Consider the following 12603-nt stretch of genomic DNA (forward strand, 5'->3'; position numbering starts at 1 on the left):
TGCTCCTCCCCTCTCCTGTTAAACTGGGGAGCTCCTTGGGGGCAGGAACTCTGCCTCTTTCATAAGTGTGTCTTCCTGGTGCCTAGAATGCACATAGTAGGCACTTTATAAGTATTGCTGTAGAAAAGGATGTAGGCTTCTTGCCTGTCTTGTATTGAGTGATCTCAAGATAGTATACGTGATGGAGCAATCTAGGAGGTAGACACTTGGACACTGGTTGGAAGAGATCAAAACTGGGGAGGGGGCCCCCAAGGGCTGGGTAACTCCTGGGTCACCCAAATCCACCCCCATGCCCTTACCAGGGCTCTTCCAAATGCTCAGAAAGGAACAACCTGTACACAGGGCTCCCTGTATGATATATATTTATATATATAATTGCTCTCATTTTATTGTACTTTATCCTCTTTTTACAGTAGATCTGACACAGGCATTAAATAACTGCAGAGAGAGACCACTGGGGTGAGGGGAGTGCAGGAAAACATGGGGACCCAAAGGGAAGAGACTCAGATCCAGTGAGAGAAAAACAGGGGAGAGAGTCCATCTGTGGGTGGGGTGTGGAAGCTGCAGCATCAAAAAAAAAGGAAGTCAGAGGTGAGGAAGTGAAGGATGTGGGAAAAGAAAGAGTTAAAATGCCTCTATAACTCAAGATCACAGGCAGTCCCTCATTTAACATTCTATGGGCACTATGGGGTTGTTTAAGAAGGCAAAGGGGTCTGAAGGAGACGGAGCCAAGAAATTCAGAGCCTTAGATGGAGGAGGTATTTGCAATTTTCAGGCTGGCATGCAGAGAAAAGGGAAGGAGTTAGTGATTAGTTGATAACTTGCTAAGAGCAGCCAGAGGGAGAATGGTGGGGGCATATCTGGGCCCAGAGGAAGGAGGTGGAATAGTCCCATAGCCAGCTGACGTTTCCAAGGTGGCCACTGGGGACCTAGCCAAAATGGCTGCCCCTCCCCCAGGGCGCCTGGGAAGTGGAACTTGCAGGATATTCTGGGAAAGCGAACAGGGGGAAGGGAGCCATCCGCAAAAACAAAGTGGACATTCAGCCTAGGTCAACCCCGCCCCTCTGAGTGCCTAGTTGGGTGACAGGAGGGACCAGAAGAGAATTTTCAAGAACCAACATGGACTTCTCCTTCAGACCCTCATTCCCAGCTCACGTAGTCAACGCGGGGTGAGAAGCCAGATGTGCCAGGAAAGAGGGAAAAGGCCACAGAGCCACCTTGTCCTCAATTACAAACGGTCTCCCTTTCAGTGGAGGGAATGGGGATGGAGAAGTGGGCAAAGACCGGCCAGAGGAGCCAGACAAGTCAAAAGCCACTGAGACAGCGACTGCTGTAGACAGGCAGAAGGTGTGGCAAACAGAGGAAGGCGACAGCAGCTGAGCTGGAATGGAGGGAGAGGGGGCCACACTGGTGACCACTCTAATGTACAGAAATATTAAAGCCCTATGCTGTGCACCTGGAATTAACGTAGTGCTGTAAGTCAATCCTCCTTCAATTTAAAAAACAGAATTGAGCGCCACCTTCGTGTGTGGAAGTAAGGGGTGAAATGAACTGTGTGTATAGGTGGGTGGGTGGGCATTTTCTATAGCTCTCAGGGGATAAGAGGGCAGGACAGGTGGGGAGCTGTGAGGACACCCCACTCACAGCTACACCAGGACTAGAAAGGCTCCCAACTCCTCTGTGACCGTCTTGGGGTCCCATCTCCCTGTCTCTGACTGAGCTAGGGTGGGAAGAAGATGGTGGAAAATGTGGGTAGCCAGGGAATCACGACAGACATCAGGCCAGGTTCAGAAGTAAAGGAAAAGGGACTCAGACAAGCCAGAGCTCTGTTATAAAAAATACCTTTGGGGTGGGTGAGGGAGGGATCAGGCAGGGTCAGGGATATTCCAGAAGCATCCGTAGGAAAGAGGTGGGGGCGGGAGGAAGGGGCCTCAGGTTTTGTTGATGCGAAGTTTGAAGGCCACGCGCCCAGCAAACTTGTCGCGCTCGTCGTCAGTGGCGATGTTGGCGGCGTTGACGCGGCACTCCACGTTCACCTCCACGTTGGGGGTCACATTCAGGAACTTCACGGCCACCAGGGGCTGCGTGTAGTTCACCTGGGCCAGAGGAGGAGAGCGAGGCTCCAGGCCCGCGGCAACTCGGCCTCCTCCCCAGGGCCCCGCTCCCCTGCAGGCGCCAGCACCCGGCCTCCCACGGGACTTACGTGGAACTTCTTGCCGTAGTAGGGGAAGTACATGAGGTCGATGTTGCCGTTCGCAGGGAACATGACGAAGTTGCCGAGATTCTCAGCATCTTCATCTCGCTGTGGGGGGCGCAGGAGGGTGGGGGAGAGCATGTGAGGGAACCCAGACGCTCGCCAGACTTCCCTTTGTTCCTCCTTGACCCCAAAATTATTCTGTCTCATATCCATATCCCTTGAGCGCAGAGGCTGGTGTGTTTGCGTGTGCACAGGAGCGGGTGTCCCATCTCTTCCATCAAACTGGGAAGGCCTCCAGGACGCTAATGAACCTGAAGCCTCCTACTGCCCTCCCACCCCAAATTCTTACCCCATCCTCAGGAATCGGTTTCTGGAGCGGAGCCAAGAGAGAACAGATAAATGAGTAAGGGCTCAGTAGGGAACAAGGAGGGGGATGAATGAAGAGGGGCAGGAAGTTCCTAGAGAGGACAGAGGTGGGGGGAGCAGGGTTCCAAGGACAACTTAGTGGTGGCAGGTGGTGCCTCCAGATCAGCAGCTACCAGATACCTAAAAAGAATTGAGGGATAGGAGAGACATGGGATGGAGAGCAGAAGACACGGTCAGGGAATAGAGGAGAACATGGAAGGGTTAGGGAGAGAAGCCAGAAGCAGGGCTTTGGGTGGAGTCAGGAAGGGGGTGTCTATCCACACAAAAGAGCAGACTTCTGCATCCTAGAGAGAAGCAAGAGGGGTGGCAGCCCCTTGGAGTTTGAGCCATACTGGAGCCCACTCTTACCCCCTTGTCCCTAGAGTGATGGAGCCTCTGGGAGCAAAGAAGATAGGGAGAGATGAGTGAATGACATGGAAACCATGAAGGACAAACAGGTGCACAACGCCCAACAAACTCACCTTCCCCACACAGGTAACATTCATGCTCTGGTTTGCTCCTGCGTAGAAGTTGATGACCTGGAGCGGGGAGAGTCAGTCGTGAGGGTTAAAGAAAGAAGTTGTCAAAGACACAAGTATCCAGCCTTCCAACCACGATCTCAGCCTCCAATGGCCCCATTTCTCTTGTTCTCTCAGCCATTCAAACATCTAAAAATCTCCCCGAAGCCCAAGAGCCCCAGCAAAAGAAAGCAACTGCCAGCAGATGGTAGCCCCAGCTCCCTCCTCCGTTTCCCCTGGGAACTAAGGTCATGAGTACCCGGTTCATCTTGATGAAGACACAGGGCTGTCCTGTGCTGTAACCATAGTGGGTGGGGTCCCCAATGCCAGAGCAGTCGCCCAGCTGGGTCCGGTTGAACTGGCAGGCACGTTTCGGGTAGTTGAGAACTCCGTTATCTGGTTGTTCGTAATAGCGCCCAGGGAGGCAGACATCATTCTTTTGGGCTTGGATGGAGTCATTGTAAGCTACGGGGTGGGGAGGGGGGGGAGAGTCACAGGCCTCATGTTCTGCTCCCAGGGTCCCCAGTCCCCTGCCCCGAGGTCCTGCACAGCCACATCACCAGCCCCATACTCACGCTCCAGGAATTTGTTGAGCTTCTGAACATGCTGGTCCCAGCTTTCAGTGTCACTGACATTGACAATGACATCTAGGTTCTCAGTCTTAGGGCGAATCATCAAGCCTAGTCAACAAAGGCGAGAGTGAGGGGTATATATAAGATGAGGGATCACACACAGAAGGAAAAAGATGGACATAGGGAACACCAGGGTGAGGGACAGGTGAAGATCCGAGATCATCTTCCCGGGAGGGAGATCTCCTGTGAACATCTGCCACCTCCCCAGGTCACAGAGCTCTCAGCTGTGGGAAATGGGAAGGCAGACTTCAAGAATTCCCCAGGGCTTCCCTGGTGGCTCAGTGGTTAAGAATCCTCCTGCCAATGCAGGGGACATGGGTTCAAGCCCTGGTCCGGGAAGATCCCACATGCCGCAGAGCAACTAAGCCCGTGCGCCACAACTACCGAGCCTGCGCTCTAGAGCCCGCGAGCCACAACTACTGAGCCCGTGTGCCACAACTACTGAAGCCCACAAGCCTAGAGCCCGTGTCCCACAACAAGAGAAGCCACCGCAATGAGAAGCCCGCACACCACAATGAAGAGTAGCCCCCACTCGCCGCAACTAGAGAAAGCCTGCTTGGGCAATGAAGACTCAAAGCAGCCAAAACTAAAATAAATAATTAAAAAAAAAAAAAAAGAACTCCCCAGCACATGGTGACTGGATCATCAGAACCAAACCTCTGAGAAGAGCTGACAGCCTGTGAGTTCCTTTTGGATACCTGGGGGCACAAGAGCAGTTAGAGTGGCTGGTGGGGGAGCCTCATCACTCACCCGGTGTGGCCAGTCGGTCCTGGTACTTGGGGGTATGGTCAGAGACCGTCTGCAGCATCACCCACATGGTGAGGGTGAACATGGCGGTGAGGAAGCCATAGAAGACGAGGTAGAAGAGGAGGATAAAGGCTAAGGAGGAGGAAACAGGGTCAGCAGGTTCCAGGTCTCCCTCGATGACCTGACCTATCCCCACACACCCCTCTCCCACTCAGAGGTTCTGCACAGGAATGGATCGCAGAGCCTTGGGAAGCCTTCCCCTGGAAGCAGAAGGAGACAAGCTGAAAAACGGCAGTTGTGTCTGGCTTCCAGCCATGACTCCCAACCCTTCCTGGTCCCACAGCACAGTGAAGCCTGACCTTGTGGAGGCCACAAGAGACCTAAACTCTTGTTGCTGGCACAACTCATAGTATAGGCCGCAGTCATTTTGCCACAAATTACGTTCTCAACTCCTCAACCTTCGTGGCCCTGAAAAGGCACAACATCTGATACCACTGTATCGGTACTCATGCTTGAAGCTGTCTAGCACAATGACTTTCAAGCTGGCATTGGCCCCAGTTCACAGCCAAACTCTTACCCCATCCCTCAGGGCGTGGATGCCCACACTCAAATAGCAAAGTCTCTCTCTCAGAGCCCCACAAAAGCCAAACCTTGAATGAGGCTCCTGCCAAGCTACAAAGTCTCTCAGAGACAGCTGTCCAGAACCTTCAACAGTCACCTACCCCCCAATTCATACACAGCACCCAGGGCAGAGGCAGGAGTAAACGTAGACCTCCAATAGCCTTTCAGGCATAGAGCTGGTCCTTGGTGGATGTGACACGTCACTCCGTCGCTCCTCAGCCTAGTGTGAGTACCTGCTGTTTCCACCACCCCAGACCCCCAGTCCTTCCATCTCAGAAGACACTTCACTCAAGAAGCCTTCTCAGATTCTCCCAAGCACTCGTGGATCCCTCCAGTCCCAGGGAGTGGACTTCAAATTTCCTGCAGCAAGGACTGCATCGGACCCACCTCAAGTGCCCCAAGTGGCTGGGCTAATGGGGACCGCGTTCAATTAGCGTGGATGAACTGTAAGCTGTGTCACACAATGTCTCCTGTGCTTCGACATCCCTCGATTCTCCCTTTCGGAAGAATTCCACCCCTCACTCGCCCCTATGCCCAGCACGGGACCCTCAACCAGACGCAACTCCCTCCACGCCTCCCCAGTGGCGCCAAGGTATGGGTGGGGAAGGAGCCAAGCCCCGCAAGCCCACAGACACACTGGGCCAGATGATGTACATGTCTCACCACTAGTGACCACTCCCTCCGCCTGCGACATCTGAGCCGAACACCCAGCCCCGAAAACCTCCCAATGTCACCCCGGCGCAACAGCCCCCCGCCCGCCAAGCAGTCACAGAAGGCTCCAAAACACCCGGTAGTAGGACACAGACAACTTCCGCTGTGAAGAACCCCCTCCAACACACTCCCCACCTCTCCAAGGCCCGCCCGCTCATGAACGTTCCCAGGGTCCAAGGGGTGGGCTCGAGCTAAAAATAGACGGGGCTGGCTAGCTAGTTAGAGTCAGAGGGAGGGAAGGGTCTCTCTTCTGGGGAAGGGGGGCGACTGTGCGGGGCTGACCGGCCCCCGACAGCGAGCGCGAGCGCCGCGGCGCGGACACACGCTCAGAGCCCGCGACCCCCCGAGCGAGGGGGCTCCGCGGGGGGCGGGAAGGCGGCAGTGACCTACTTTCTCCGCCTCCGCAGCGGCCAGCCAGGGAGATTAGACCGGCGATTCGGCGCCCTCCCAGCCCAGAGCCCGGCAGGGGGGCCGGACGTCGGGGACCCGGGAAGGGAGCTGGGGCTGCGCCGGCGGGACCTCGTGTCCCCAGGGCGTCGCCCGGAGGACCCCCAACCCCTCGCGCGGCCGGCCCCGCATACCCCAGCTGGTCCCGGTGCGGCCCATGAACTGGTGCGTCCTCGGGTTCCACACGAACTCCTTCCACTCCTCAACCACCTGCCCGCAGCTCTTCTTCTCTTTCTGAATGACCATCTTGACGGCGGGGGGCGAGTCCCGCGCGGGGCGGGGGGCTACGGAGAAGCCGGGGCGCGGCGCGTGAAGCCCCCTCACGCACCAGAACGCGCGGGAAGCAAAGGCAGCGGGGGCGAGGGAGACCCCCCCTCAGATATGCAGCTGCTGCAAATTCCGGGGCGCAGGGCCACACGTTGCGGGGTGCTGGCTGCGCGGCGTAGGATGCACAGAACCTAGCCCCCCCCGCAATGAAAAGGGGGGTTGTCCGAGCAGGGGAGGATAAAAAGGGGAAGGGGTGCGAACGCAGCTTCACCTTCCAAACCTCCCAGAAGCAAAACGAAAAGGGATGCAAAAATAGACGGCTGCAAAACCCGAGAGAAGCGCATAAAAAATCGGGGTGCAAAGAGGCAGGGAGAGGTGGGGGAGGGGGCCGCCCCGAAATCCGAGATGCAAAGAGGCTGTGGAGGGGGGGTCGGGTGACCGTTCAAGGCTCTTCTGCCGATCGGAGACCGCCACACCAGCGGTGGCTCGGCCGCGGGGGTGGGGTGGGGTGGGGACGCGCAGTTGTGGGGGACAGGCAGGGATAGGGGTCCCCCGGGCGGAGGCTCCGCTCTTCAGCAGTGCGGGGCCGGCAGCCGCGGCGCGCAGTCTATATACTCCGCGGCTCCGGGGGTGCCCGCCCCCTTTCCACCCCCCAGAGGCCCCGCCTCCTCGCTGCTGGCCTGGGCGACTTCATGCATATGCAAATTTGGAGAAAGGGATTGGGCCCGCCCCCCTGACGCCTCTTCAGGACATAGAGGTCTCTCCCTTACCCACACCCCAGGTACTGGACTAGATCTGGGTGAGTGGAGAGGATAGAGGGCGTGTCCGGGCGGAGTAGAGGGAAAGATAACCCCCGAGAGACACAGAAGACAGAGAGGAAAGCAGATATATGCTGAGGTGGGGGCCCCATCTCAGGCAGGGAGTTAGAAAGAGACTAAGATCCAGGAGACGGGGCAGAATGTGAGAGGAATAGAGAAGGAGCCAGAGATCAAGAAAAATAGATCGAAGAGACCAGCTGAGGTACTACACCAGCCAGGCTGGAAGCTAGAACAATCCTCAAAGAGATCAATAGAGGCCACCACAGGAGGGAAATTCCCCTTATGGGAACTGCTACCAATCCCCCTCCTTCTCCAGTCCCACTGCCGCTTCTCCCACCACCTGGTTCTCCCCAAGCCTGGGGGCTTCCCTGCCTTCCCACCACATCCCTCATGAAACCCTTCCAGGGACTTTACTGGTGGCGCAGTGGTTAAGACACTGCGCTCCCAATGCTGGGGGCCCTGGTTCCATCCCCGGTCAGGGAACTAGATCCCACGTGCATGCCGCAACTAAGGAGCCAGCCTGCTACAACTAAGACCTGATGCGACCAAGTAAATATTAGGGGGACAGAAAAGCCCTTCCAACACCACATTCCCAGCCCCCAATACTGCCCTGAGACCCCAGCCCTGGAGCCCCATCTGCTTAGGTGTTCTGCCTCCTCCCACCCCCATGTCTGAACTCCCCTTCTCATTTGCCCATTTGGGTCAACGAACATTTATTGAGCACCTACTAGAGACCTTGTGCAACCCAGCGCTGGGGAGGTAAAGTCGTGGTTCTCACAGGGCTCCAGAGACCCACAGTCTAGTAGGGAGGTACATGGGCCTCCAAAGACCTCCTGTTAAGAATTATTATCTGGGACTTCCTTGGTGGTGCAGTGGTTAAGAATCCGCCTGCCAACGCACGGGACACAGGATCGAGCCCTGGTCCGGGAAGATTCCACATGTCTCGGAGCAACTAAGCCCGTGCTCACAACTACTGAGCCTGCACTCTAGGGCCCGTGTGCCACAACTACTGAAGCCCACCTGCCTAGAGCCCGTGCTCCGCAACAAGAGAAACCACCACAACAAGAAGCCCACGTACCGCAACGAAGAGTAGCCCCTGCTCGCCGCAACTAGAGAGAAAGCCCGTGTGCAGCAATGAAGACCCAACGTAGCCAAAAATAAATAAATAAATTTATTTTTTTTAATGTTATTTTCTTTTTAAAAAATATTTATTTATTTTGGCTGCGTTGGTTCTTAGTTGTGGTGCGCAGGCTCTCTGGTTGTGGCGCGCGGGCTCCAGAGCACGCAGGCTCAGTAGTTGCGGCGCATGGGCTTAGTTGCCCTGCGGCATGTGGGATCTTAGTTCCCTGACCAGGGATCGAACCTGAGTCCGCAGCATTGGAAGGCGGATTCTTAACCACTAGACTACCAGGGAAGTCCCCAAAATGTTATTTTCTTTATCTAGAATAACATTAAATAAATTTAAAATACCATGAAAAGTCAAGAGAAGAACCATGGAAGAAAGGAAAATATTTTATATTTTAACACCCCAACGACACTTTTTTTCCTGCTTTTTTTTTTTTTTCCGGTACACGGGCCTCTCACTGTTGTGGCCTCTCCCGTTGCGGAGCACAGGCTCCGGACGCGCAGGCTCAGCAGCCACGGCTCACGGGCCCAGCCGCTCCACGGCATGTGGGATCTTCCCAGACCGGGGCACGAACCCGTGTCCTCCGCATTGGCAGGCGGACTCTCAACCACTGCGCCACCAGGGAAGCCCTTTTACTGCTTTTTGAACAAGGAATTCCACATTTTCATATTGCACTGGGTCCCACAAATTATGCAGCTGGTCTTACTTCAGTCCCTTCTGCAGCAGACTCTGGATTAATTTTCTCAAAATACAGTTTTAATTAGGCCACCCCTCAGCTCAAAGTTCTTCGGTGGCTTCCTGTGACCCTGCAGGATGCAGTCCTGATTCTTCAGTCTAACCTTCAGGGTACTCCATATCTAGACCCAGTCTGTATCCCCAACCTCCTTTGCCATTAGGCCCCAACTAGTCCTCTGCTGGAGCTGAGCCCGCCACTCCTGGGACAGGCTGTGCTTACTCTTGACTTTACACCTTTGTCCATTTCATTTCTGCATCCTGGAAGACTGCCCACCCTTCAGAGTCCAGCCCCGACTCCCATTCATTCATTCAATGTGTACCTAATGAGCATTTGCTTAGAGCCAGGCACTATTCTGGTCCTTGTGCTCCTGGGACTCCCATTCCAATAAACAATAAAAACAAACAAATAATGTTAACATTATGCAGAAAAAAATAAAATAGGGTGATGTGCTGGAGTGCCTGCATGGGCATGGATGGCCTTACTGAGGAGATAATTTTTAATTGCCCCAAGTAACCCAAAGGAGCCATAGGGACATGTAAGGGAAGAGCTTTCCAGGTGGAGGGAAGGGTGAGTGCAAAGGCTGGGCTTGAAGGAGGGACAGCAAGATTCGTACAGCAAGAGATCTGAGAGGTAGGCAGAGGCCAAATCATGCAGGTCCTTGTATGCCAAAGGGAGTAGTTTGGATTTTAATCCAACCATCACAGAAACAATTTGAATTTTTCTGTGGGTTTTTTGTTGTTGTTTATTTGTTTGTTTGGCCACACTGTGCAGCACATGAGATCTTAGTTTCCCGACCAGACATCGAACCCATGTCCCCTGCAGTAGAAGCACAGAGTCTTAACCACTGGACCGCCAGGGAAGTCTTAATTCTACGGTTTTAAGCAAGGGATCGACATGATTAAATTTAATGAAAATCACCACGGCTGCCGTGTGAGGGTGGACCATGGGAAGCGAGGAGACCAGGTAACGGGGCTTTGCAGCAGTCTGGGTGGGAGATATGGATGGCCTGGACCAGGGCAGCAGCTTTGCAGATGGAGACAAGAGGATGGGTTCAGAATCTATTTAGGAAGTAGAATGATGACCATGGCTAGTGCCTAGGTTTTTGTCTTGAGCAACTGGGCTGAAAACTCTTGTATTTTATCTTTTCAGCTAGATTGTAAGCTCTTTCAGAGCGAGGCTTTCTATATATCCTCCATACCCAAGCAACCCACAGAGCTACCGAAGATAATGCCTGGTTGCTGAATTGGGCTTAAACATGGAATGGCTCCTTCTACGAGAAACCTCAGGGAAGCAACTTGCCTTTTCCTTCATCAGTTAAGGAGCACGGAAATGGGCCATTCTCAATCTGGAGAGATGAGGCCTGGATCTTACCCTCAACACACACAGCCTGGCAAACACAGGCCTGCAGATGGCCTCCAGACTGTTGGTTCAGTCTCTGCCCTGTACCCCAGGCTCACTTGGAAAAGAAAGAATGAATGTCTTCTGTACATTTAGGGCAGTTCTGGGGTGAGGCTGAGATAGTGTTGCTCCTTTCCATGCCTTCTCCTAAAGGTGAGGGTCAGCATGAGGAGGGCTGGGGGTAGGGAGGAAAGAACACTCTACTCCGTGCAGCATGATGTTCACAGGGAAACAAGCTGAGGCAGGAGTGAGGGGGCAAAGAGCCATTACAAACCTCCAACCTCTTTCCGGAACACAGCCCTCCCCCCAGCATCTCCAGAAAAGAGGAAGGGAATAAGAGCTCCCACACCCCCTCTCCCATACCCAGAGCCTGTCTTAGGTCTGTGCCCAATGATTCCCTTCCCCCTACCAACCAAATCCCAGGGACTCAGCTGTTTGGGTTCCCAGCAAGATGGGTCTTTGTAGAGACAAGAACAAGGAAAGAAGAGAGCTCCAAAACACAGATATGGCGGGGTGGTGGGGGCAGTGGGAGGAAATGTAGCGGGTTATTATTTAATGGGTACAGACTTTCAGTTTTACAAGATGAAGAGTTCTGGAGATGGATGGTGGTGATAGTTGCACAACATCGTGAAGCTTAATGACACTGAACTGGACACTTAAAAATGGTTAAGATGAAGGGCTTCCCTGGTGGCGCAGTGGTTGAGAGTCCGCCTGCCGATGCAGGGGACACGGGTTCGTGCCCCGTTCCGCGAAGATCCCACATGCCGCGGAGCTGCTGGCCCCGTGGGCCATGGTCGCTGAGCCTGCGCGTCTGGAGCCTGTGCTCCGCGACGGGAGAGATCACAACAGTGAGAGGCCCGCGTACCGCAAAAATAAAAAAAATAAAAAATAAAAAAGGTTAAGATGGTAAAAGACTGAGGAAAACTGACTGGCTTGAATTTACTATTATAACACCTCTCCTTTCTTGCAATTTATCATGGTCTGTGTAATGGCCTAGAGTGTCTTTGTTTTATGTGGTGAAGGTATGTGTGATATTATGAAGGTATATATTTGTATTCTGTAACCGTTAAAGACTTAGCCTGACTTTAAACCATGCCACCTGGAACTAATATATAAATGTTTTTTATCTGTTGGCTTTTCATTTCATCCATGTATTCAATATATCTTGATTAAATTGTAAATTTCTCAAAAAATTGGTTAAGATGGTAAATTTTATGTTATGTGTATTTTACCACAATTTAAAAAAAAGAAAAGAAACACAGATGTTCCTGTGCTGACTAGATCAAGCCCCAACTCCTCAGCAGGACATACAAGGCCTCTCACCCCGTGGCCCAAGGAGCCTTCCCAGTCTTCCCTCATTCCATCTCAGCCTGCCCCCAGTTCAGCCACATCACACACCCTTCCTTATCTTCCATACCCGGCAGGCTCAGACTTATATTTCAAGAACTATGCAGGAGGCTAATGATATAAACAAGAGCAACATCTCTCATACAGGGAGCACTTTCTATATGCCAAGCACTGTGCTACACATCTGACTTACATGATTCCACCAAACCCTCCTGGCAACCCTGAGTAAGGTGACTTGCCCATTTTGTAGATGGGGAAACTGGAAGGTAAAGAGGTTTAGTCATTTGTTCAAGTTCCTGGCACTTCCTAAGAGATCCCTATTAAATCATTTTACATATCTATCTCTCTCCCCAGACCCCTGTTCTCCAGGGCCAGGACCAAGTCTTATTCATGTCTGGAGTCCCTATGGAGTACCTAACACAGTGCTTGGCATACTGTCAGGGTCCAATAAATGTTAGTTGATAGAAAGAAAGAGGGAGGGAGAGAGAGAGAGAGAGAAGGAAGGAGGGAAGGGAAGAGAAAGGTAACACACAGGGTGGAGTGAGTGAGTAGACCAGGCTTGGAGACTACAGCATATGCTGTCAAGCTCCAGAATGGTTTTTAGGGGTGTGGGAGAGGCAGGGGACACGGGGC

The 12603-nt window shown here is 53.3% G+C and overlaps 1 protein-coding gene across 1 annotated transcript; it reads right to left on the minus strand.

The window, feature by feature from the left end:
- Positions 1–353: 353 nt before the first annotated feature.
- Positions 354–7087, minus strand: ATP1B2 (ATPase Na+/K+ transporting subunit beta 2). The gene is made up of 7 exons (XM_082603597.1): positions 6413–7087; positions 4503–4631; positions 3696–3800; positions 3380–3585; positions 3085–3141; positions 2204–2302; positions 354–2096 (listed from the first exon to the last, which is right to left on the minus strand). The coding sequence occupies exons 1-7, from the start codon at positions 6522–6524 to the stop codon at positions 1932–1934; spliced, it is 873 nt and encodes a 290-aa protein (XP_082459723.1). The 5' UTR covers positions 6525–7087; the 3' UTR covers positions 354–1931.
- Between the last annotated feature and the right edge of the window lie 5516 nt (positions 7088–12603).

Source organism: Mesoplodon mirus (genome assembly GCF_964341445.2).
Source record: "Mesoplodon mirus genome assembly, chromosome: 18".
NCBI classification, from domain to species: Eukaryota; Metazoa; Chordata; class Mammalia; order Artiodactyla; family Ziphiidae; genus Mesoplodon; species Mesoplodon mirus.